The sequence below is a fragment of the Notamacropus eugenii genome, chromosome 2 (genome assembly GCF_028372415.1).
Source record: "Notamacropus eugenii isolate mMacEug1 chromosome 2, mMacEug1.pri_v2, whole genome shotgun sequence".
NCBI classification, from domain to species: Eukaryota; Metazoa; Chordata; class Mammalia; order Diprotodontia; family Macropodidae; genus Notamacropus; species Notamacropus eugenii.
The window spans coordinates 492,714,793-492,741,873 of NC_092873.1; the positions used below are offsets into that span (position 1 = coordinate 492,714,793).

A 27,081-nucleotide genomic window follows, 5' to 3' on the forward strand; every position below is an offset into this window, starting at 1 on the left:
GGAAAGGGCTTGGAGGACAAAAACTGAAATGAAGATAGCTTTCGAGATTTGCTACGAAAGAAAACCAATTTTAGGGTGAGTTATTAGAAGCTGATTTTAAAAGGACCAATTTCACCAAGCAGCATCTAGCTAAAGCAGGGCTTCTTAACCTGGGGTCTAGGAACTTTTGCTTTCCTTTCTATTTAAAATGACTATTTCAATGCAGTTTTGTCTTATTTTCCTTTGCCATCCTGCATATTTCATTTTCTGTATTTAAAAACATGATTCTGAGAAGAACAGAGGCTTCACCAGGCTCCTCCTAGAGAGGACCAGGACATCAACACATCTTCCAAACCCCTGAGCTTGAGGGTAAGGACTGGAAAAAACTGAGACCAAGAGATCACAATCAGGTCCTGTCCCATGACTTGTATTTGTCCTGGTTTTCTGTCTTTCATAATACTAATCTGTTTTACTGAATAGCCCAGTTTCTGGAATATTACTCCACTGAGGTTGTTTTCAGTTTTCATTGTCTATGGAAAGGGATGCTATTTCCTTGAGCTCACTATGATTTATACCTAGTCGAACACACTTGCCTATCTTTCCATCCTGTCCTCCCCCACCCCACCAAAGAGCATAAACACTGTCCTAAGGCAGAATAAAAGAGGAAGGCATGAGAAGTTAACTCTTCCTAATTTCAGCAGGATGCTGACCCTTGGCACAGAACTGGGCATGACTGGAAGAAATGTGCTGATGGAGTTTTCAGACAATTGGGTTAGAAATGACAAGACCACATGGTAACACAAATGTCAAGTAGAAACAAAAAGTCTGATTCTATGTATCTTCCAGTATATTACTGTAGCAATGGGTTTGGAATGACTAACAATTGATACCACACAACTGGGAGAAGAGACTACTGATTTCATTCAACTAGCTATCCATGTCTCTCTTGGGGACAACACAGTCCTATTTCCAGCTTTTTGAGTTACGGGTAAACTTATTTCAAGGTTCTAAAATAGATTAGGCCATCTTTGAGCCACTGATGTACCACTAAATGCAATTTCATTGTCATTTAGTATGTATTCTGCCAATCAAAATTAATCAAATTTCCCAGCAAGCCCATCCATGAAAGGGCACAAAAGGTAAGGACAGAAGGAAAAAAAAAACTCTAGTGTGATCTGGTACATTTTACTCCTTATATAAGTACAAGGCCATTATTGATATCTGGAAATATACGCAATTGATGATAGTGACAGAAATTTTCGTACAGGCTTTATGTATTATGTTTCAAATTTGAGACCTAGAACTTTTGTCACATGAAGATTTAAATGTTAAATAGGTTTTTTTAAAAAGGGATTCAATCAGGGCATTTTTGAATGATTACAATCATTGTTACTAATTGCCTGAATTTAGATAAGATTTATTATTTTTTTTTCAGCCAAAGGAGTCACATTGCCCTGTTTTTACTGGAGATTATTTATGACTCTTGGCCTCCAAAAAGGAAGGGGTATATTTCAGAGACATGTCTCCCCAAAATAAGTCACTAAAAACATCCTCAGCAAACTGTATAACATTTGTGATACATTAAGACAAAGTTCAATTCCAACCTAACTATATCTCATCTTTTTAATACAACATCCTATGATTCACCTTTAAAATTATTTTTGAAAAGTTTATAGAAAAATCTCCATCACAGAAAATAAATGTTCAATAACTATGAAAATGCAGACACTTCAACTTGGTAAATTTATAATCAGATATTCTTTGAAATAACCTTTCTAAGATTCAGATTTTCTATATGCTCTTTATAGATTTGTAAACAGCAAGTGTTTTTTGACTATATTTTCAGAAGTTCAGGAAAATACCAATGCCTTATCAGACCAAGACTTTTAACCTCCACATCCTCTACATTATAACTTCAAAAGAAAGGATACTCACTATACTTTTGGCTAAGATGGATAAGTAAATTCCATTATTACTAACTCTGCTGGTCAGCAATTCTATACCTATTCCTTCTTCCAATTAAATTCTCAAATGTATGTAGGAAAAATGTCATCGAAAGCCAGTAGCTAGTAGATAGAGTATAATTTTTTTTTCCAGACTTCTAGTTCCATTTCAATACCCTTCAGTCAGATAGCCTCATAGCTTCTCTCTCTCTCTCTCTCTCTCTCTCTCTCTCTCTCTCTCTCTCTCTCTCTCTCTCTCTCTCTCTCTCTCTCCCTCCCTCCCCCACCCCCTGCCAAGGAAATTTCCCTAAGAGCAAACTCCGTTTGGAAGTGAGAACTATGGAGGAAAGAACAGCTTAATCTGATAAGTACAGGTACCCCTGTCAAGTCTTAGAGAAAATTAAGACGAACCATTGCTTAGTCCCAGTCACCTATTCATTAAGCCACAACAAGCCTACTGGGTTGTGTGTGTCATGATTACTGTCCATCAAAATCAGCTGATGTCCAAAATGTCCCTTTTCAAATTAAATCAGTTGTACTCCGGTCAGTCCTCTGTTCTCAATCTAATGATGCCTCCTAGGATTTGGCCTTGGAAGGGGACTTAGGGATCACATAGTCTTAATCTCAAATTTTAAAGATGAGGAAACTGAGCCCCAGAAAGAGCAGGTGACTTGGCTGAGGTTAGAGAGATAGTCAGGAGAAGAGCCAAGGTTTGAGCCTATATCCAAGAACACTAAATCCAAACTTCTTCCCATTGTCATGCTGGGATTATCAAAGCCTTTTAGCATATCATGGGTGTTTAAAAAATCACTAGAACAATTAGCCTCCACAATAGAGTAAAGACCTTATTTCAATTCAACAAACAAACATTTATCATCCTGCCAAGCTCAAATCCAGTTTGGATACGTTTAGTCTCTACTCAGGATGGAAGCCATCAATTTAACAAACCATTAGGTTGAGACAAATGTCAATGCAGGCACAATCTACAAATTTGCTGATCTTTGATGGTCATTACCCATGACATATATTTTTATTACCTCCTATCCTCCCAAAAGGAGAGCTTCTAAATCAAATTACACAGTCTCTGTGTCACTGTGAATCTTCAATAAGCATGCTTCCTAGACTTTGAGGACAGTTTTAATCCCCTTAGTCAGCTTAATAATATGATTATTAGCCTAGTCTCATATAGGTTTGCTGTTCAGCTATAACATGTCCTACTGTCTTCCCAATCCGCTAAAATGACTTCACTTCTAAGTATCTGTATACTATACGCTGACACAGACCAATATCTTGAAGTAAAAGTTTAATTTAGTCTAAGAGTCACCCTAGTTAGGAATTTAAACTCATGCTTCTGGCAACCAATGACAAGTCTTATAATGGGATATTGATCAATTAATTGAGCCTGAGGAAATAATGCATTAAGGAGACTCCTGGCTTTTATGTAATGTATTGTTTTTAAAGCAGAAAATTAACTACTATAATGGTGTAATGGCATAATCTTACTGAAATGTCATTCCAAAACTTAGCAACATCGTGTTTATTTGTTTGTAGGAATTCTGTAAACCATTTGATAGACCGCTTGCTGCCTTTATCCTCAGTTTCATCCCGTTCAAAGCGCTCATTATGTTTATTCACAGAGTAGTTTGTCAGATGCATATAGAGCTGGCTCTGGAAAACATGAAAATCAAAGTGGTCACATCATCCATAGAACCCCATCCTGTGGTGCTTCACAGCAAAAACAATCACCAAACAAACAACGCCCCCCCCCCCAAAAAAAAAGCCTATCCAAAGAGATGGAATGAATTCATTTAAAATTTTGCATTATCCTTGCTGGCAAACAAGTAGCTATTTACTTAATTTACAAAATAAGTAGAATAACGGGCTCACCTTCCCGGACTTAATATAATGCTCTGCAAAAAGCAGGCACTTTGCTGCGGTACCAATTACCTGTATTGGCAAGAGTTATGTATTCGACTATAAAGGAGAGACATATGCACAGAACTCTGAGTACAAATGCCCCGAGTTAATATTTCTATACCAGGAAAATGTTTTAAGGGCTTTGTTGTTGCTGACGCTGTTGGTTTGGTGGTGTTATGGTTTTTTTTTTTTGGGGGGGGGGGTGGCGGTGTTTGCTTGTTTTTTTTTTTTGTTTGTTTGTTTTTTGGGTTTTTTTTTTTTTTTGCTATGTCCAACATTCTGAAATACACGCACTCTTCCTGTTTTCACCATGGTTTCTTTTCTGAAAGGTATTATTTGTGCGATCTCTTTTCCAAGAAATGGGAATTGAATTAGGGCTGCAGCAATGGTCTTATATAAACAAGAGAGGCTGAAAGGAAAGTTATCTGAGCTCCACAGTGGGCCCTCCCACCGTCCAACCAGGCTTGGTATCCAATCCCATCTGTAACCACAGGTAGGTACATGAAATACTTATGACACTGGAAGGAAAAATGCAATAAACTCAAAGGTGTCCCCATATCAGAGCAGAATAAACAAAGAACAAGGCATTTCTAAAAACCTTGGACTTTTACAGCTGGAACTTGGGATGATATGTCAATTGTTTTCAATACTCGTGATCAGCTTGTCATACGGTAAATTAATATTTATAAGAAGCTTCAAGGGCAAAATATATATTGAAAATATATGCGCCTGGCACTGTGCTGGGTGACATAGGGTTGATAAAAGGCTAAGCTCTCATTCCTATCCATAAGGAGTTTATATTCTAATTGTGGAGTCAAGACACATACCTGGGAACAGAAAGGCAGCAAATTCTAATGGAAATCTTGCAGGAGGATGAATTAGATCACATCCCAGGATTCCCTTCAGCTCTGAATTTCATGGTACTTCCCAGAAAAGTCTGAAGCCATTTTCTCTATATCTATCTATCCTGGTCTTTTCTTCCCCAATAGTCTCAAAAAGAGACACCCCTATTCTTCCTCCCCAATGGGAACCCTACCAGCACTATGGAGCCAACATTTCTAGTTTGCCTTCAGAGGGATCTTTAGCATCAGAAAGGTTAGGATGGAATCTTGCTTGTGGGGAATGGGAGTATGCCCATTGATTGTTCAGTGGCCCAGACACCCACAGGCACATTTCCCCTCTTCTGACTGCTAACTTTTCCAGGACTGTTTGGAATTGTTGGGAACGCAGCTACAATAATGGACTGAACAGCCAGAGGCAGAGTAAGTCAGGGACCTGAGAAACAGGCAGGAAAATCAGTGGCTAAGTACTGCCTTGTATGCCTGGGGATCTTAGGCATGACCAATCCTTCTGGGGCTTTCAGAGTATAAGTCCTAAGAAGGGGAATGGTACCAGGGAGGGGGGATGGATGAATAATCCTCTGGGTATTTCTTCGGAAGCCCATTTGAAGGAATGCTGGCTATATTCCTTCTTCTGTCTGCCCTGGAGAGAGAGAGCAGAGAGAAAGAGGGGGGGAGGAAGAATCTAGACTCTGGGAAGGATCCTTTTGAATTTGGCTTGAAATCAGTCAGAGTAAATTGACATGAAAAGTTGGATTTTGACCGGTCTAATCTAAAATTAGTTTATTTCCTAAAAAGAGAGGATCTGTATTGCTCTATCTGTTCTGTGTTCATCTGTGAGCTTGTGAAGTGTTTTGTTAAATTGTAAATGCATCCATGTAGCCAGCCAGATGACTTTCCCTTGGAATTCTGCTATCTCTTAGTCTTCCCTTCTCCTTCCCTCCCTGATTACAGCAGCCTCAGAGGAGTGAGTGGGTTAGAGAGACAGAGAAAGAGAGAGAGAAAATACTTCATTGTTTGGCTTGATAATGGTATTAATAGAAAGTTGGAAAACTTTTAAGAAGCTGCTTCAAAAAAAATCTTTCTTTCTGCATTCTAGAACCCTAGTCAGGTTCTGTGAAGGTGAAAAAGAAAGATTTTGGCTCTTTGCATTCAACTTAAAAAAAAAGTGGCTCTATTAGTTAAATGGTTAAATTAAATTAAGTTGTTAGGCTTTTAACCTGTAGGCTTCTTTCTAAGGAATAAAGAACCTGGAAGAAATGGTGAGTATTTGGTTTATTTGAAGGAGAGGATATAGGTAGGATGGTGGAGTATTCCATGTGCTTGGACCTTGTACTCCCTTCCCCCTGCCCCATCCCACTTAAGAAATATTTAGCCTGACTGGGAATCCAATAAACAAATTTATGGAAGGTTATTGGATTTAAAGATTTAAAAGTTGTTTACTGTGATTTGTAATTATTACTATTAGTTATTAAGCTCCCAAGCTTTGTGCTTGGAAGTCACACTTTGTCAGTGTTAAATTACTTAGGCCCTTTTGCCTGGGCAAGAAGGATCTCTTTTGTAATGGAAATTAGCAGAGTAAAAGACAGGCAGTCTGGAGTGAAAAGCTCAGTTTTGATTTGATGAGATCTGAAAGATAAAATCTGTACTTTAGGTCTGAATTGGGTCAATGTCTCTGATATCAAAAGAAAATGTGTTTAAAATTGCGAATTCACTTCAGAATTTCAGTGATTTCTCTTAAAAGCATTAACTCTGTCCATGTGCTCAGACCACATGGACAAGCGAAAGGTTACTCCCTCCCCATATGATTTAAAGGCTGGGGGAGGGAAACTGTAAGAGGACTTTTCAGCTCTTTAAGGAACAGAGTAAAAAAGAGATTATGGGAATTTATAAATAAAGTTTTCTTTTAAGTAGCAAAAGTGTTTGATTAAAAAAAAAGAGGGCTAAAATATATATCATCAGTGATTATAAATCCACGTTTGATAAGATTCAAGTTAAAATCTGTCCTGAAGGAATAACAAGCAGCATCTAAGAATGCTCTTCCCATCAGGATTAAGCAGAAAAAGATAGTTATGCAGCATGTATGATTGTAAAGTGCTTAACATAAGGATGGGTATATGTTAGATGCAACATTAATCTAATGTAATTGTTACATAAGTTTTAAATCTGGAGTTTGTTATATACAGATCAGGGTTTTAAAAGGGATGGGATAGAAATTTAATAATTTGAAACTTATATTTGGTTATAAATAAGCAGTGAAAATGCTGATGTTTGCTATATAATGGTAGAGTTAACTTCTTTGCTTTATGCTAAAAGAGGATTCCAGTGTAGACAGTTATAATTAAGATGTGGAGGAAGGCTGGATAATCTGACTAATGGGATTGAGAGACTTGGAAAGATAAAAGTTTGACTGCAAATATGAAAGGCAGATAATAAGGTTTGAATAGTTCTGGATGAGTCAGTTTCAGATGGTTTCCATAAGTAGTGAGGGTGTGAGGAAGTATTTTAAGAAGAGAGAAAGAAAAATCACCTAACGATTTAATATAATAAATGGTTCAATCAAATTTGAGTTGACTCTGTCTGATCAGGTAATAGTGCCCATGTCATGGCAAGTAACTTGAAGATGCATTCAGCTGAATGGGCTTATTTAAAGTTTTAAGTAAACATAAACAGTTTTAAATTTTTAAGTAAATCTTAATGTTGTTATATTAGAAATTACATTGTGAAATTAATGATGAATTGGTTAAAAAAAGCTGTTATGAATTCTGCGTAAGAGTTTCTGTGTTGTAGAATTCCTATTGAGAAAATGAGAATCCTTGGAAAAAGAATGCATATATATTTTATATATGGGTATGATTTTCAAGCCTGTTACATCTAAGAATGTATTAAGTATGTTAAAACTTTAATTCTGCCGGTAAGAAGGAAATTTTAACTAAAATTGTTTTTTGCTATGAATCAAGCATTTACAAAAGCATGTTTGTAAAGGGAAGCTTATAGCCAAATGTGAAAAGGCCTTGGTTTTAGATCTTTTGTAATTTCTGCCCATTAGCTTCATGAGGGTTTTGTGATAAATTGTAAATTGTTCTTAAAAGAGGAAGATATTTGTTGTATGAAGAAATGTTTTGTAAAATCTTTTGTATGACTTTTGAAAGGCCCACCTGCCAAATTTACATTTATAAGCTAATTTGTTATAATAATTTCAGGTTTTATGGGGAGTTGGGAGATAAGGGACAAGATAATGGAGACGAGGAATTTTATGGCTCCAGGAAGCTCTGTGATAATTTTAAGACAAAAAGCCTCCTGGCCCCATCCCCCTTTCCTTGTGAAGTCCAGTCATTACTGAAGGACTTCTTAAGATCTAATCTGAACTGGAGATGCTCAGAGAACAGATGTTAACTCTTTCTATTATTGAAGGAGAAGAGTGGTGCCAGTCCCACCCAGGGGCTGAAGAGTCTCAAGTAATCATCCAAGTGGTGTGGCCCTTCACTTTGTTACAGTTGTAATCTCTATGTAAAGTGTAAACTGTATTTGGAGTTCCTAAACCAGGAATTTGTTAAGTGATAAATAATCTCTAGTGATTGGTTTTTCAAAACAAATTTAAGATTTAAAATGTAAGCACAATGCAAGTAGTAGAATTTTGTTGTTTTCAATTAAGTGGGTAAATGGGTACTCTGGTGTGAAAGATATGGGAATGACTAGGTAAAGGGAAAGGAAATTAAAGTGTAATGGTGATGTTGTATCATTGTTCCATAGAACGAGATTGGGATTTAAGGTTAACTGTAATGGTATGGAATTATTGAGGACCCAAAGACAGCAATTTTCTGGGTCCTGCTCAAATGACATGTTACAAAGACCAATTAGTTACTGAGACTAAATCAAAGACATCTTTAGTTTGGGGAAAAGAATTTAAGTCTAGGTTTTTTAGAAGCAGGTAACCTTTGGTAGTATTTTGCATTTATGGAAAAGTTAAATGTTTCTGTTTTTATTTGATTCGTGAAGTTAGTGTTTGAACTTGTCATATGTGTAACTCATTCTTTTAGATTGAGCAAGGTTAAAAAGGGACAGAATAGTTTGGAAAACAGATGTAAATCTATTAGAGCAATAACTTAGGATGATTGTTATTTAATCAGGAACTAGAACATGTATAGAAAGGCATACAAGCTACTTAAGACTTACTTCAAAAGATGCTCCTTCACCAATGTGAAATTATAATCATATCTGAAACTGATTACTGGAGCTTGTTATTTTAAGCTTTTATGGGACTATTAACTGACTTGTTCTGAATCTAATTCCAGGTATGGATAGCAAGAAAGGTGGTCTGAGCCACTGATCCATGATGCCAGTAAGCCTGTAAGATTCTGGTATGAACAGAAAAAAGGGGATCTCATGGGAAGGTTGAGAGAGCAGCTGTTCAGCCTGGGCTGAGGTAGGATTCTCCTGACTCAATTTCCCCACTGATACCTGCCAGACTTTAATCCTGGCTGAATGCCAGTTGATAATCTATTCCTGCCTGCAATTGACATGAAGTTAGGGAGATGATGTTTCCCTAACGTGTTCCTACTCTTAGTGGTAATTTCCTATAATCAAAAATTTTGTAAGCTTAATACCAGATCTATTAAAAGATTGTTGGAAGGGGAACATCAAGCTATGAGGCTTAGGACTTTAGATCAACAACAATAAGTTAGGGTCCTTTAATTCTTAGTAATAGTGTGGAGACAATCAGGTCAAGGGCTTGTGAGGTTAGCATACATAGTCATTATTATTTTGTCTCAGTTGATTAATGTTAAAAGAATAATGGTTTGTGGTCCATATTGTAAATGCTTTAAAAGAAGCATCACATGACCGGAAGTTGAAATTGTTTTATGATGTGACATGTACTGTGTTAAAAATGATTATTTATTGTATTTATGCAAGTACTGGAGCCTGTTATTGACTCCTTAGTGAAATCTCATCTACCTGATGGGGGAAATGAATAATGAATTAATGTGAGATGTAAATACTGGGTTCTAATTTGGATTTCTTAAACATGACAATTGGTCAAAGTTCCAATTTTGATTTTGTGAGAGTGATAAGAGTATAAAGTAATCTAAAATTGTATCAAGATCAGTTTTGTAGGAGAGTGAACATCTGGATTTCTACAAGAAGATAAAGGAAAGAAGATGCAGAGATGTTATGCTGAAGATGGCCTGAAGGAGCATCCAGATCCGAAAACTGCATCAGATGATGTTCCTCCCCAGACTGCTGTATGAGATGGAATCTCTGAATGGACAATTCATTGATTTACCTTTACTTTGGAATCTCTGTATCTGTCCTTATAACAAGGGGATTGCCCCCTTGTAATTTGTCAATGTGTTGGTCAACTTTGCTCCCTTCCCATATTCACATAAAAGGGGATAGAGGAAGGGAAGAATTCATAGGGGAAAGAATGTGAGGAGGTATTTATTGATTGGATTTAGGTATGGAAACAGAAATTTAAATAAAGAAAAAGAGGGGGGATTTTGTGGGAAGTAAGAAAGTTCTGTTGTCCACATTCCTAGGTAATAATGGTTATGACCTAACATGGACAGCTTAGAGATCAGAGGCAGGCCCAAGGAGCTGATGTGAGGAAGGGCCTATCAGAGAGGTGAACATGGAGTCATATGGTCAGGGGACATTGTCACTGGAGATCCAAAGTTCAGAAAACAGTATAAGAAGCCCCATCTTCCTGCACATGTTGTAGTCTTCCTGTAACCTTACAGGGGAGACTACTCGTCCATTCAGAAGGAATGGACATAAAGATTAATAAAGGCTTTCCTGATTTCATGACAGGTATTGTTCTTTGTTTAAGGTGAGCATGTTTCACACTGTTGAGCGGGGGAGCCCGTTAAACGGGCTCACTTCTAACACAAGGGCGACCAGGTCCTTGAAGCTGAGAGATAAATTCATAGTCATGATCCCTTTCTCAATCTCAAATTCCACACTTCTAATTCCCCAATGAGCATTTCCATTTGGATTTCCTACTGGTATCACAAACTCTTTATATCCATTATATTTCAATAGTCCTGATTTTCCTGGACTTCCCTACTTCGCTGAATGTGCCAACATTATCCTAATCAGCCAAGGTTGAAATTATCATTAACTCTTCTTCCTTTATGGTCCACCTCATAAAAGGCCCTAACTCTAACCCTAGGCCCTCCACACAGAGATCTAATTTGTCTCTGCAATACTGCAGCCATTTCTTCCATTTCTTTGGCCACCACCTGGCCTGAGGCTTTTTTTTAACCTCTCTCCTGTACTAGTGTAGTAATCTCTTAATCAGTCCTTCCATGAAGACCCTCTCTACATAAACTTCATCTTACATATTCATTCTGGAACCATGTTCCTAACACATAACAACAATTATTTCGTCCCCATGCTTAAACACTGAAAATGGCTTTACCAAACAAGATCTGCAGATTCACAGCAAAACACAGCCTTCAAAATGCCTGCAAAACATTCTATATGTCTCCCCACCTCTGCACTTTTACACATGACCCCAGGAGGCTGTCTTCATGAGTTCTATCCTTCCTTCAAGACTCCATTCAAAATTCCACTTCTAAGTCCATAAAGCGTTCTCTGATTCCACCAGGAAGAAAGTGACTTTTCCCAGTTCTGAATTCTTCTAATCCTTTCAGTGTGCCTTTTTAATGCAACATTCTACTTCCTGTGATCCCTATTTGAGGACACCTCCTAACTCTCCTGCTAACTGCCAAATCCTGAGAGGCAGAAAGCGCATCTTCAAAACATCTCTAGAAATTAGTAGGGTGACTTGCCCATAGTAGACAGTTAATAATTATCTGGTGAATGAATAAATAACTGCTTGTTTTCTTCACCAACAAAGTTATGACTATATCAAAAATTAAAATATCAATATAGCCTCTGAAAGGCAGTGAGGCATAGTGGGAAAGAGTTACATTTGGATTCAGGAGAGCTAAATCCCTGCTCTCAATTACCACAATGAAGAGGTCTAAAAGAACTGAAACTGCCTCAAGTAGGGGAAAAGAAAAAAGAAAAAAAAAGAGTTGATCTCCCTGCCAAGCAGAATGATATGGCAAAAGAGGTAATACCAATTTAGGATAAAAATGTTTGTAAAATCTTAGGAAAAAGGATGGTGGAAGGTTATAGGCAGTTTCACATCATAAAACAAAGGGGCAATGGAGGGAAAACCAGTTTAAAGGAAACTTGGCAAGAGACGCAACTAAGCAAAAACCATCCTGAGTACTTCTAAGGATCAAAGTGGAAGGACTACAACCAAGAAATGAAAGATGGGAAATAGATGTCATTCTTTTTAGGACAAACTCTCTTCATCATCAAGGACAGGTGGGGCCCCACATTATCAATTTAACATTACAGTCCCAGGTGTGCTGGTAGAGGCAGTGGAAATGGCTGTGAAGATAAGAAATACTGACTTCATAAACACAAAAAGGCTCATCTATCCACGGTCAGCTGCCCATTTGGAGGTGAGTCTTAGAGTTCCTAATATTTCCATTTTACAGATGACAAAACTAAGACTCAGAAAGTCTAAGTGTAGCTCACAATCATGGGCAGCTATGTGACGCAACAACAGAGCCCCAGGTCTAGAATAAGGAAGATCCTGAGTTCTAATCCAGCCTCACATACCTGCTAGCTGTGTGACCCTGGGCAAGTTTTTTACTCCTTTTTGCCTCAGTTTCTTCACCTGCAAAATGAACTGAAGAAGTAAATGGCAAACCACTCCAGTATCTTTGCCAAGAAAACCTCAACTGGGGCCACAAAAGAGTCAGAAATGACTCAACAGCAACAACACAAAAGGTCACATGGCTAACAAGTGAGAAGTGAGATTCTGAATCCAAATCTTCCTGGTTCCCACTCTAGCCTTCTATCCACCAGCCCATGATGCTTCAAAATAGAATAAGCATTTTTATAATTACTCATCATCACATAATAAATTTTGGAAAAGGATTTTTTTTTTTTTTTTGCCATGCCACAGAGACAGTGAAAAAGATCAAGAGAGCTCTTCTACAGTTTCAGTGAAAGGCCAACTACATCTGCTTCCAGAATGAGCAATAAGTTACCACTGCTAACTTGTATAAGTGTTACTAACCATTCCAATATATAATCATAACAAGATAAAGTACCACTTGAGAGATTTTTTTGACACATATGCTTTTTGCCTCAGACCCAAATTGCTTTAAGTACAGTGGAAAATGATTGCCTCATCTTTGCCTTGGAACACACAGCATTACATTTTGTTTTTAAGGATATATACTCACCCTAGCACCACTTACCAAATTTGTATCATTAGGTGGACTGTACTTCTCCGTCCCCATTCTCACAAGCCCATCATGATATAAAAATATTTTTAATGGATCACAGGATGTTATCAGAATATAAATTCGTAAATCAAACTTGTAGCCTTCCATAAGGAAAGGCTTATCAATGTATTCTTGGACAATTAAGTGGTCCTGAGCTAGCAGTTTTTCAGCATTTCTTACCAAAGAGATCCTGGATTTAAAAGAAGAAAAAAAAAGTATAATATGAAATGAAGCACAAGTAAGTTGTCAGACATGTTCAAAAGAGAAGTCTCCTTTATCTATGAAGAAACTGCATGCCCACCAGCACCCAGAAGGCTGGCTTTCTCCAGGATTTCCTTCTATTCTCCTGGCATGCTCTATCATGAAAACTTATTGGAAGATCATTGCTCATTCTCCAAAAAGAAAAAAGAAAAGGTGTATGACAGCAACTCTGCATTATTGAAGTCTACACATTTGTTCTTATAGTATAAATCAAGGACATTTCAGAGCATTTCAATTTGTTAAAATTGAGTATATTTCCTCTGGTACTAGCAAGATGAGGAGTCAATTCTGCTCAGTCAATGGAAGGAAAACTTCAACTGACATTGCACATCTCTAAGATGTGATGATTGAGCAAATAAATGTCCATTTTCTTAAAACTAATGGCGGTGACACTATCACGGACTCAACATTTATTTACTACGGTTAAGTATTTCATATAAAAATCCTTAGATGATTTTGTAAGTAAATCAAAGAAACGACCATGAACCCCCAGGTCGTGGGATGGCTACATGATGAATTCTCTCTTTTCAAAGCATTATGAACTGATAAGCTAAACATTCTCCTTCAAAGTCCTACATACTCCAAGGCCATGTTGTGGTATGGAAGTGACAAGACTCTCCCTAGAAGGCTAGATCAGGCCTGGGCATTTGGAGGGCTCAAAGTCCACCCCTGCAGAGGAGATGGGGCCCAGCCCAGCTAAGGGCAGTAAGGCTCACATCCTCCAAAGGCCAGCAAGGAGGCAATCAACGGTGGGGCAACTAGTAAAACCATATACAACAGTGAGGAAAGTAACAATCCATCTCTCTAGATTTGAAGAAAATTAAACATAAAATAAAAAGACTAGGATTTGAAAAACCTATCTTTTGTGTGTATGTGTGTTTTATGCCAGTAAAAGACATGAGCTAAAAGTTCTTTGCAAAAAACAAAAATTAACAAGAAAGGACTATTTAAAGTTTAAACTGCATTCTGAGTTCTCCAATCACTTTTCTGGTCCCAGAAACTTTAACACTTTTTTCCATATTCTTCTAATATCCCATGATGGTGAAAAAGAGGGAACTATCCCTAACAAACATGACCATACTCCCTTTCCTCAATTTAAAAAAAAGTCAGCAATCTACCCCCTTCCTAATTTCATAATCCTCACTACTGTTTACCTGTAAGACTTGATTTAACTCAAGCACTTCTGAGCTAGAGTTGTAAAAATCAAATTATGAAAACTGAGGGGTTTGTTTTGTTTAGCTTTTTCATTATAGCACTATTTTTAGAGGGCAATTCTTTCTCTGGCACAGAACTCCCATTTGAATTCCACTTAATTTTTTAACTGACATACCAAAGAGTATTAGAAGGTGATGGAAAATGTGACACATTAAACCTTCATATCAATAGTTAAAAATAGCCTCCCCCCCATTCATCTACAACTCTGAACAATTTACCACTTACAGGTTTGGTTTTTTCCAAACACATCTTGGCTGCACCAGTACAGTGTCAAGGCTCAAGTTTACCTACCCATGACCCATTGCACCATTTGCTGGTTTGACGATAAAAGTTTTCTGTTTCCGCTTTCTCTTCAATTCTTTTACATAATTCTGGAACTGGGTATACTCTGATGGGAAGATCCATGTTCGGGGGATAAAAGTATATTCCTGCGGATTACACTTGATCATTCTGTGAATAAAGGAACAGTATTTTAAAAGTTGTTTTTAAACTTTTAAAAACATCTTTTGCCTGTGAGATAGTGTTATTCCACTTAACACAAGAGTTAACACTTAACACAAAGAGTTGAGCCATGGTATAATGTGAAGGTATAATTGTGTGACTCTAAGTAGAGTCGCAAGAGACCTGGATTGCATTCCAGGCTCAGACACTTAGTAACCATATGTACCTAGACAAATCCTTAAACATCTTTGAGTCTGGGTTTCTTCATAGGACAATAGGAGCCATAGGATCATAAGAGCACAGACTGAAAGCTAGAAAGGACTTCAGAGGCTGTGAAATCCAACCACTCTGTCTTAAGAGATTAAGGAAACTGAGGCAGAGAGACAAGAAAGTGACTAGGACTAGAGTCAGATAGCTAGTTCAGTCCAAAGCAGGATTTGAACCCAGGTATTAATAATTTTCTCTGTAGTAATATTAGGAGAGAGCTTTGATAATCTCCAACCACTTGAAAAATGGGAGCTATTACAGCAATAACAGAATAGACGCTGGACCTGGAAAGAGGAGGAAGTTCATTTCAAATATTGTCCTGAATACCTACAAGCTGTGAGACCATGGGAAAGTCACTCAGTCACTCTGGGCCTCAGTTTTCCACCAATAAAATGAGAATAACATTACCTATCTCGTAGCATTGCCATGAAGAATAAATGTATGTAAAGTCCTTCATCAACTCCGCAAACTTTGTAAAGTAAAATCAGTGATCTGGGTTGATAATTCGCCGATTTCTATTCCAGCCCCAGTCCCCAGATCACCAATGTCCTATTAGATGTCTCCCACTGGAGGTGTCCTATAGGCATCTTCAACTCAATATGTCCAGAGCAGAGCTTGTTTTCTTTCTCACCAAACCTTGCCCTCTTCCCAACTTCCCAACTACTTTTAAGGGCCTCACTTTGCTCCCATTAACTCAGGCTCTCAACCTTGTTGTCATGCTCTCTGACACCATAGATCCAACCCATCTTTAAGTCTTTTTTCTTCATTCAACAGCTCTTATCTATGTCCCCTTCTTTCCATTCCTATAACCACTGTGCAAAGGTGGTACCCCATAATGCCCTGCCTGGATTAGAATGCCCTCCCTCCTCACTGATCTCTTCCCACTCTAGCCCATCTTCCACACAGTTGCAAAGATGATTTTCCTAAAGTCTAAGTCTGGCCACATCATCTCCCTAGTAAATGGCTCCCTGTGACCTCCACAATCACATGCAGAGTCCCCCTTCAGTCTTCCCCCTTCCTCTCTTTCTAGCCTTCTTCCCTGCTGCACCCCTCCATTTACCATGCACTTCCACCTTACTGGCCAACGTCCTGTCCCTTACTCCAAACACTCCTCTGCCCTCTCTCGGCTTTGTATTAACTGTCCTCTATCCCTGAAATGCGCCTCTATCTCTCAAAATACCTGGCTCCTTTCAAGATTCAGTTCAAATGCCTCCTGTTACAAGAGGTTTTTCCCTCTTCACCTCCCTAGCTCTAGTGTCCCATGACCCTCCCCAACCAAAGGCTATTTTTCATTTCCTCCATGTGTGTGTGTTTATTTTGTCAAACATTTTCCAAGTATATTTCACTCTGATTGGGGCAGTACTTGGGAATTTTGTAGGTGGCTAACATTTGACGCTTCTGTTGGCTAAACTACATGGTGTCTTTTGTCCAAGGTAACAATAACAGTATTGTAGAATAATAAGGTTGGTTAATAATATTGTCAAGCACACAGAGTACACAGTAAGCACTTAATAAATGTTTGTGAACTTGAACCCCACAGAATCTTTCACCCAAAGATTTGTGATTTGTTAATCACTTTATACTAAATAGCCTTTTCTTCTGAGAAGAAGAAGAAACTGAAATGAAAGGTCAGATGAATGAGGTAGAATGTGACTAAGGATTAGAAGGAGTCCCTTGAGTGAATGCTATTCCTTTCTTTCCTGGGAACTTGAGGTACCCTCATAGTGTTCCGTGTACTCCTTTGGGAGAACCTCACAAGGGCTCTGCTTCCACTGTGAGAAGTAAGATAATTGCCAACCCCATCTTTCTGACTCAGAACTTAGCCAAGAAGCTAAGAAATTCAATACAACAGAATGATCCTGACATTTCTTCTGACAACTACATAAAAATCATATGACAGCATCAGAGTCATGTCAACTGCCGTGTTTCTTTCTATTCTCAAAACATTTTTTTTAATGAATCATCACATATTTCACAAGATATATAGACTATGAAATTAGATCAGACTAAAGATATAATTAAGTCAGCATATTTTAAAATTCATGATGTGCTATTTTGAATAGTACAGTACCAACTTCAAAAAAATACCAAGTCCAATATAAAATAAAAATGTATACCAAAAAAGTTATCAGGGCTGAAATCTATTTAGGTAACCTGGCAGAAGTTGTCCTCAGAAAGTGTCCAAGGGAGGCATGGGGCTGATCTCTAATGAGACTTGAGAATTTCTGAATCAGACAGAGGGGGTTATGGTGGTGAAGGTGGTGGCTGTTTTTTTCCCCTAGTCCCACCACAGATTTAGGAGGTGACCTTCAACAAATAATTTGGCTGCCTCTATTTCTGTAGTACCAGGTCATTATTTTCTCATGTAACGCAGCATCATTTTATCTTCAAAGAGAATTCCATGGAGTCGTGTTGAATGAGAGACAGGCTAGGATTTAAACGTTCGATATTCCTGGGTGAATAGGAGGAGCTTTAAATATAAAAATATTTCACACCCTAGCTTCTAAATGAAAGAATACATTTACAGAGACACACACTAAAGATCTCAGGGGCTACTAATATCACACACATGAAATACACAGCCTCATTTTTATAACGCTGATACCTAGAATTAAGTTTAAATTTTAAAAATTAATTCAGAGAAAATGTAGCAGTTTTATAGTACAACTAAGAAGAAACCTCGGCTTGAGATGTAAGTCTAGCCTAAAGCTGTTACCAAGACATCTCTAGTCTTTGACTCTGTAGAGTGGAGGCCCGACTCTATGTGGGCTCCAGGCCAAAGAAAGGCTTCAAATATCAAACCCATTCTTTCCTTCTCCAAAGCCCCCATGCAGGGTGCCTGGAAGCCGAGCTGGACAAGCTTCAACTATCACCTCGATGCAGATGACTCTCAAACCGTTATTTCTAGCACTGACCTCTCCCCCTGCCCCACATGGCATGAAGGGCCTCCAGCTTATGCCATGTGAGGATTGGTGGAAGGACCCAGAGGATAGACTTGGGGGAGGGGGAGAGGGTGACATGAGAACTGCCTTAGTGACTTTAAAGTATTTAAAGGGCAGTCACATGGAAAAGGGATTAGGCTTGTTCTGCTTGGCCCTAAGGGGCCCACTACAGGTGGTAACTGCAAAGAGGCAGATTTAGGCTTGAGGTCATGAAAAATTCCCTAAGGCTCTGCAAAGTCCCAGAATGGAATGGAGTGGCAGTTCCCCCCACCCCTCCAGGTCCTCAAGCCAAAGCGGGGTGACTGTCAGAGAAGATGGCAAAGGAGATTCATAGGCAAGGCAGGGCTCAGGGCACCTGTCCTTCCAAGGATCCTTCCAAATCTGACATTCTAGCATTCTGGGATTTTCTATCTCACTTGTTCCAGCACCAGAGTAGAGATGATAAGACGTGCATATGCTCCCTCCCTCAAGAAGTGACTTGATTTTTTTAATTACGTGCTCTCAAATACATTAGATGGAAAATTGTTTTCCCTCTAACACTATCTCCTTCACATGCATTTTCAGAGTTTTGAAAGTTCAGTAGGAATTACAGAACTGTAGAATTATTTTCCTGATATATTCTCAGAAGACATTTTGGAGAATAAGAAGATACCATATTATTTTTCTCTCATCAATTATAAGAGAAGCTGGCATTTTGTTCTATCAGGTGTTTGAGAGGCAGAGGGATGTGGAAATAACCCTGAGTTTGAAGCTGGGAAGCCTGGGTGCAAGTCCAAATTCTTCCTGCCCGCTTTGGGACCTTGGCCAAGTTAATGAACATCACCAGGACTCATTTTCCTCATTTGTAAAATAAGGGGTGGGGGTATCCTGGATGATCTCTAAGGCCCCTGGAATCTCTAAAGCTAGGATCCCATGGAACCCAACCTCTCATCTGAGGCTCAGTTCAAATATCACCTCCTTCACAGACCCGCTTCTGAACCCTCTGGAGGAAAGCAATCTCTCCCTGTTTAAATTTCTTATGATGTTTGTTTTATATTTATCATGCTTTGCCTGGTAGGATATTAATTTGGGCATATACTAAAGTTTAAACATCTTGAGGGCAGTCTTCTTGAGTCTTTGTTTCCCAGCACCTAGGACAGGGCCTCACACAGAGTAAATGCTTAATAAATGTTGGCTCAATTTAATTAAAATTAAAAGAGGTAAAAAGAGACTAGAGCCAGATCACCTCTGCCTAGCCTCTTAACGCCCTGTCCTGGGAGCTCCTTCTCAGATCTGCTATTATCTTACCAAGCCTCAGGAAAGTCCATGAAGAGATAATTTAAAAATATAGCATTAGAGGGTCTTCCATGCATTATCTCAATTAATCCTGAAAACAATAGTGTGGTTTCTGTATGGTTTTGACATTATGTATGATAGCTGTTTCACATAAGAATACTGAGCCCTACAAGGGTTATCAATGCCAAAGCAGACTGAAAACCAAGTTTTTGGCTCCAAGGTCAGCGTTTCTTCCATGACAGTGAGAACGTATGCTGCTCAGAGGCTTATAGGAGTACAACAGGAAAGGATGAATTAGGGGAGCCAGGAAGGGATGGCACAGGATTAAAGAGGGTAGCAACAGTTAAGGGGTGCATATGAGTCACATATCCCAATAACAGTTTCTTCTTTATATCAACTGACCCATTAAAATAGACTCCACTTAATCCAAGTGGTTTTTGGTGAACTGTCCTGCTCTCAAATCTTATGATAAGCCTCAAAAATCACATTATAGTTTAGAGGTAAATCAAAGGCCTTATAAATTAAAGTTCTAAGGTATGTTAGAGGTCATGTAGTTCAGCCTCTACCTTTTATAGATAAGGAAACTGAGATTTATCCGAAATCCTGAAAAAGAGCATTAAAATTGCTTTCTTAAACTAAGGTTATCTTTTCTAAAAGATAATCGCTAGTATCTTCCCCTCCTAACAACCTTGCATTAATTTTATCCCTATTTTTGGCATCCTTAGCTACGTACATGTTTTCTCTCCTAATAGAATGTATAAAGTCTTTGTTGATGGGGGCCATTTAATTTTGTCTTTATACCCCAAGACTTAACACTACTTCTGTAGGAGCACAACACATAAATCCTGCGGGTTGGTTGTTTCTCAGGTTGTGGTTTAGTTGGTTCTTATAGGAATTGTTGCTGAATACCATCCCCTCACTTTTCTCTCTCTCACAATCTTCAGGTTGTCACCTCTAACCTGACATTATAGTCACCAGACTATGGGAAAATAATTCATAATTCTTCAAATATGCCCAATCAATTCTATCACTGTTGGATAATGTCTCAATCAATCTTCTGTAATATTAAAAACAAATCCCAGGTGCTTTGGCATGTAGATCACCACTGTACCCAGACAATTCAAGTATCAGCCTCCTTGGTTATGGGTGCCATTTGATCACCATTGGATCTCAGCACCTATTAACTTTCATGAGGATGATAGGGGAGAGAAGGAGTGAAGAGGGTATGAGAAGTGAGTACGAGGTGGGAGCTAATGAAAACATTTAAGTTTCTACATGTATTGCAAAATATCCAATTCTCTTCTGTCTGTCTTATTTTTTCACCAGAACCAAAAAAAAAGGGGAGGGGGGGCATTTCTAAACATTCTGAAATAAGTGTAAAAAAAAGCAGTCAGAGTGAACCATCCCATCTAACAAGCAACAACTTAGGTCACTTTGGGAAAAGATAAGTAGCACAACTCAGATGAACTGCCCCAAAAGTGAGACAAATGGGGCTCACTACACATCCCAAATAAGAGAATGGGATGAAAGGAAGGCAGGGAGAAACAGAATAAGAAAAAAGAAACAAGAAGCAGGTAGTATAAGGGTTATACGTTATAGCACAAAAGGCAGCTAGGTGGCACCACAGTGCATGGAGCACCAAGCCTGGAGTCAGGAAGACTCATCCCTGCCTGAGTTCAAATTTGACCTCAAACACTCCCTGTGTAACCGTGGGCAAGGGAGTCACTTAACCCTGTTTGCCTCAGGTTCCTCATCTGCAAAATGAACTGCAGAAGGAAATGGCAAACCAGGCCAGTATCTTTGCCAAGAAAACTCCAAATGGGGAGACAAAGAGTGGAGTACAGTGAAGCAGCAGCACAATGACATTAGGAGTCAGGCAATCACATCCCAGAAAATGTCAATCTGCAACTAGAAACACTATTTCCCAACATTTCTAATTTCCTATTGCAGCAACATTCCATGGGACTGGGGGTGGGGGGTGATGGAATGCACTTTGAAGTTTGAGCTGCTTCCTCAATGCAGGAAACAGCTAAGAAAAGGAGGCAAATACACACTACGTGACCTTAGAGTTGGGAAAGACCATGGTAGCAGTCTAGATCAACTCTTCCCCTTAAGGCAGGAAGCCCCGGATGGGATTCCCAAGAAGAGGCCAATCTCTACTCATTGCCCTCAGCACAAGTGGTCAGCACTCATCACTCTCCTCGTAAGGTAGCCCACAGAACTGGTCCTAGAAGTCCTCAAGAAAGATGAGACACTAGATTTAAGAGCTTCAAGGGTTCCAACTTTAGTTTTTCATAAATTCAAGGTTTTAAAGTTAAAACTTGACCAAAATGTTTTGAAAGTATTAAGTAATTCTAACTAATTGCCTGTCTAAATTCAACCCAATTGTAAAGAAATTAACAAATGATTTAGGGAAAATATTCAGCTAAAAAAAAAAGAAATATGCTACTTAAAGATGTTATAAGTATTCATAAACTCCTGGATTTTGATTCTAAAACGTCTAAGATTCCATTTAATTCAATAATTTTACTAGGTACCTACTGTGTGTAAGTCACAGAAGACATAAAGATGAAAAACAACATAATCCTTGCCTTCCATGAGCTACAATGCACTAAGGAGACACAAACCATACACAGAGAAGCAATGACATTAGGTAAAATGGGACAGAAGTCAAGTGCTCTAGAACCAGGATGTCAAACTCAAATGGAAATGGGGACCACTAACCCAGATAAAACCATCTCAGTGGGATAAATAATGACTTAGTTTTTAAATGGAATATCATCTATGGTATATGTACTTTTATTTTGTTAACTATTTCCCAATTGCTTTTAAATTGGGTTCAGGCTCCACTCTGGAGCGTTGCTGTGATCTCTGTTTGACATCTGTGCTCTAGAAGAATTTGGGGACAAAGAAAAATACTTACAAATGGGGAATATCAGAGAAAAGCTTCATGGAGGAGGGGGATGGCACTAGAGTGGATACTTGAAGGAAAAGAAGGAACAACAGGTGGAAATGAAGAAGGAGTGAGTTCAACTGAGGAAAGTGGACAGGAATGCACAGAGGAGAAGAAGATGGACGTTGGATTCTGGGAATAACTACTAGTCCAGCTTACCTAGAATATAGGGGATGTAAAAGAAGAGGAAGATGGAGTAGGGCTGTCAGGGTAGGAGAGAGCGAGATGGTAGAAGCCTTAAAAGCCAGAAGAGCTAGCTCGTGTTTTGTCCTTTTGGTAATAAGGAACTACTCCATGTCTCTTCATGGGGCTGACAATGAAGCCTTTCACTTTTTGACTAAGCATCTTAGAAGAATCAAAAATAGTAATGAGCAGGTGCTCACACTCCATACAAGGATCCTAAAGAAATGTTGACACTAGTGCAATATGATAAATGAATATCATTAGCCTCTAACATGTTTTCCCACCATGCTAAATGGCTCCATAGGAAATGGGTAAGGTCCTGAATAGTACTTGAAATAACCCAACAAATCATAGTCATTGGAAGTTTTAGACTGGCATTCAAACAAGTATTTACCAAGTGTGCAGACACTGTTTGACATATGAAAGAGAAAAAAATTTAAATGTTCCTTGCCAGCAAAACATTATTTTTTAGAGTTGATGTGATTTGGTGTAATTTAGTACTATCATGCTCACAATAAAGATTCCAAATAGCTTTTCTCTATTACAACAAAAATAGAATTACTTGGTCATATTTCTTGCTAAGAAATCCTTCCTGCAGATCTCACCCATTCCTGGAAAATGGTTGATTCTCTGAAAAACAAAATATAAGGAGGCATTAGTATTTTCTTGGTTTACAATCATTTATTTACTTACATATCCTTCATAAATAAGCTTTTAATATTTATGTGAGTCAAGAATATTGCAAATACACACTAGGCAGGAAGAAAAATGTCTTTTTTCTTTTCCGCCACATGCAGAGAGTTTACACAAATGCTCAGATTCTGGTCCTCTGTTTTGATTAAAGAACAGGATGAGGAGAGCACTAGATTTGTAGTCTAAGGAGATCAGTTCAAATCTTGATTAGGCTAATTCCTACCCATTCTGTAATTTCCCCTCTCTGGGCTTCTGTCTCTTCATGGTTTACAAAATGGGACATTGAACTAGATGATCCTGATGGCTCCTTCCAGACTTAAATATTACAATTCTTGAGCCTGAATGACTTTTTGACCCATCTGATATTTCTGTGCTACTACAGATACATTAGAGAACCATGGGGGTAGAGAAAGCCAATTTTCTTATAGGCCCAAGAATGATTTGTTTCTGCAGTCAACCATTAATTGTCTCTAGTAAATAAGAAGTGATATTCAAAATGTCAGCACCTTAACCATCATTCATTCTTGAATTTTTGGTGTGTTTTTACCCTTAATTTTCAGTCTAGATATAATGTCCTGTAAACAAAATAATTATACCAGAGGTTGGATGGGTGACTCAAGAGGATCTGAGAAAATTCCCAGATTACAAATCGTGATTCTCTGCTCAACAACTCTGCAAGCCCTATCTATCCCACCTGAGCTATGATGGTGGTCTCAGAAAGGTTTACCTACTTCTAAAGCACTCACTCTACATTCTTCCAGAGGCAGACTGATGGAAGAAGATGATTACCTCTTTTTGAAGATAAGGAAAATGACGCTCAGAGAACACAGAAGTGACCTGCCAAAGGTCTTACAGCTGGTATATGATCAACTCAAATCCAGGGCCTCTGGCTCCAAACTTACTATCTCTGAGACAGAGACAATGCTCAAGCCTAATAATTTTTTTTTTTATTATTTCTTCTCTCAAGCCTTCCCTAGAAGTTACAAAAAGTTCAGGTCTGAAACCATGAGGGTTACGTGCAAAATAACAGGGAAAAGAGAAAGAACCCAAATGAGTGAGTCATTCAGCTGAATAAAATCCACTAATAAAGATTACCAGAAGAGGATTATCAGGCAGCATCGTCTAAGGGAATGAATGTGAGACTTGGAATCAGAAAGAAAAGGGATCAAATCCTGCCTCTGACACTTATGAGCTATGAGCTCATAAGTAAATCACTTTTCTTTCTAAGCCTCAATTTCCTTAACTATAAAATGGGGGTAATGCCATCTGTAGTAACTTACAATGCTGTTCTGGAGATAATGAGATAAAAGTATGTAAAAGAAATGATAAGGCTTGAAATGCTACACAAATGCCCCTTATTAATATTTCTACTAAGCCTTCTGTTAAGTCGCTCTCCAATGACACATTATAGTTAAGAGGCAACTTTATGTTCCTGAAGGAAATCAAAGTTCTTATAAATTTTAAGTCAGTAGTTACATCAGGGGTCATATAGTCTAACTTCCACGTTTTATAAATAAGGAAACGGAGATCCTCAGAAGGTAACTAACTTGCCTAGGATCACATGAATAAACAAGGGTGGGTGTGTATAAATACACACGCACATATACATATATACATGTGTATATATATGTATATATACATATATACACAAATATACATATACACATACACAAACACAAATATGTAGTCAGAGAGAGAGAGAGAGAGCTAATTCCTCTAGCTTGATAGCAAATTAAGACGTAATTCATTCATCAATCAGTCAGCATTGATCTGGTGTCCATGACGTGTAGAGCAGTGTGCTAAGTCCAATGCTGGATACAAAGTTTAGAGGAGACGTGCCCTGCCCTCAGGAAGCTCCCGATGGAAAGCCATTCTCATTCCTGCTTCTTACCTGATAGTTTTGCAGTTCTGCAATCTTTTCCTGCTGGACAGCAGCATCACACCATATAAGATTACTTGTTTCATCTTCATCTCGAGTTTTCACAAAGCCCATCTCATCTATTACTACACGAACTGCAAATAATGTAACAAAAACATTTCACAAACAAAGGTATAAGGAAATTTTCAATGTGCATTCACTGAGTACTTGTCCTTTGTCTTAAAATATTTAATTTGGAAAACGTCCAGGAAAAACCATACATTTTTAGCATCAGAAGAGCAGGTAGCTGTGGAATACAGTTTCATCAGTTTGGGTGGTGGGAAATGAAAGCTCCTTCCCACTGGCCCCCAAAACCTATCTCTTGAGACTTTACCTTCTGCACCAAATCACTAAAGGGATAATTAATTGATGTCATCAATAGCACAACTAGGCCCAGATATACTACTTCTGTTAGGGGAATTGTACTTTTATGGCCTATCCCTGACCTTGGGCCAGCCCCAGAAGGCCCAAGGTAAAAATAACCCTTTCATTGTCTACTGCCTTCCCTAATCAGGATTATTTTTAGTCTTCAAGTACCACAGCAGCTGTGCTGGGCTAAGACTTGTCAGTGCTGAACAAGGGTCCCAATGAGGAGCCCCTGATTTGATACCAGTCTTTCTTAACCACCATCCTGGCCTGAATTCTCATGTACTAGGGGAAGCCTGTTCATCTGCGTATTAGAGACTGAACCCACCATCACACTTACATTTCCATGGAAGTTCAAGTTGAGAATAATGGTAAAACCCAAAGTTGAAGGATTTTGTTTCACTTGAATTCTAAGTTTACATTTTAACATAGACAGTATTTTTTTTTAAAAATTAATTTCATTGGTGTACAGTTGGTGTACTGGTGGTAAATTAGAGAATTGACTTTCCTGATGAAATCTCAAGCGGTTTAGAAGAAACAGGTATATTTCTGACTAATAAGAGATAACAGACTAGTTCCACCAATCTCTCCCTCATCATGATGCCTCAAAACAAAATTGTGGGGACACTCATGTAAAAAAGAGGGCAGGTTCCCCTTCTCTTCATCAAGGCCTCCTACTTAATATGATGATTTTAAAACTGATGCTTCTTTCTTAAAAAAAGATATTAGTGGATTAGAACTTTCTAATTACTAGGCAATTGGAATTGAATTGCTACTTAATTGAAGTTTGGAAATACATGGAAGCCTGAATTCAGATGACCACCATACAATGCAAAGAACATCTTTCTGACCTATGGCTTCCAGAAAGGAAAAAAAAAAGATCACGATGGAATCAATGACTCTTCATATTTTAGAGCTGAAAGGGATTTCAAGAGATTATCAAGTTCAACCCCATCATTTTACAGTTGAGAAAGCAGATGGTGCAGAGTTAAGTGACTTGCCTGAGAGTCAGGGCTAAGAGAATACAAAAGAGTTATAAAAATAATCACACAAACTTTTACCCAATAACCCCAATGCTAATATATACCCTAAGGGTATCATTAAAAAGAGCTATCTGTGTGAAAACACTTAGAGCTGCATTAGCTATAACAGCAAAAAAAAAAACCAAAAAAACAAACAACTGGAAACAACCTTGGCATCCCAAAGAAGGGGACTGACCTGGCTGAAAATTCCCTACTCTCTTCATGTAGACCATGATGAATCCCAGTTCTGCCTCCTTCTAGGTTTGAGGAGCCTGGGTTTGACTTAGATAGGTGGGCAGTCACTTAATGCCACACAAAGCTCTTCCACCCGCCAATCCAAAAGCTCTTTGCATTTATACCCCGTCAGCCTAATCAAAGTACGCAAAGAGTCAAACTGAAGCAACAGTGGGTTATTTGCCTATGGCTATGAAAAGGTAAATGAGAAATAAACAAGTGATTTCTCTTTGACATATAAATAGCTGCCCCTTTCCTTCCTTTTTCCCAGTCTCTCAAATCTCTCCAACGAACTATGACAACTAATACAGTTCATTCAGC

At 38.4% G+C, this 27,081-nt stretch overlaps 1 protein-coding gene across 8 annotated transcripts in view; it reads right to left on the bottom strand.

The window, feature by feature from the left end:
• The window catches only part of TTLL7 (tubulin tyrosine ligase like 7), a 233,682-nt gene that overhangs the window by 134,856 nt on the left and 71,745 nt on the right, over window positions 1-27,081 (bottom strand). For all 8 annotated transcript variants that reach the window (XM_072648853.1, XM_072648847.1, XM_072648848.1 and 5 more), the window contains exons 4-8: window positions 25,112-25,233; window positions 23,090-23,157; window positions 14,758-14,916; window positions 12,964-13,180; window positions 3,426-3,590 (exon numbers count right to left, since the gene is read on the bottom strand). In XM_072648853.1, the coding sequence (XP_072504954.1) occupies window positions 3,426-3,590; window positions 12,964-13,180; window positions 14,758-14,916; window positions 23,090-23,157; window positions 25,112-25,233 (731 nt within the window). The remainder of the gene's footprint in view (window positions 1-3,425; window positions 3,591-12,963; window positions 13,181-14,757; window positions 14,917-23,089; window positions 23,158-25,111; window positions 25,234-27,081) is intronic.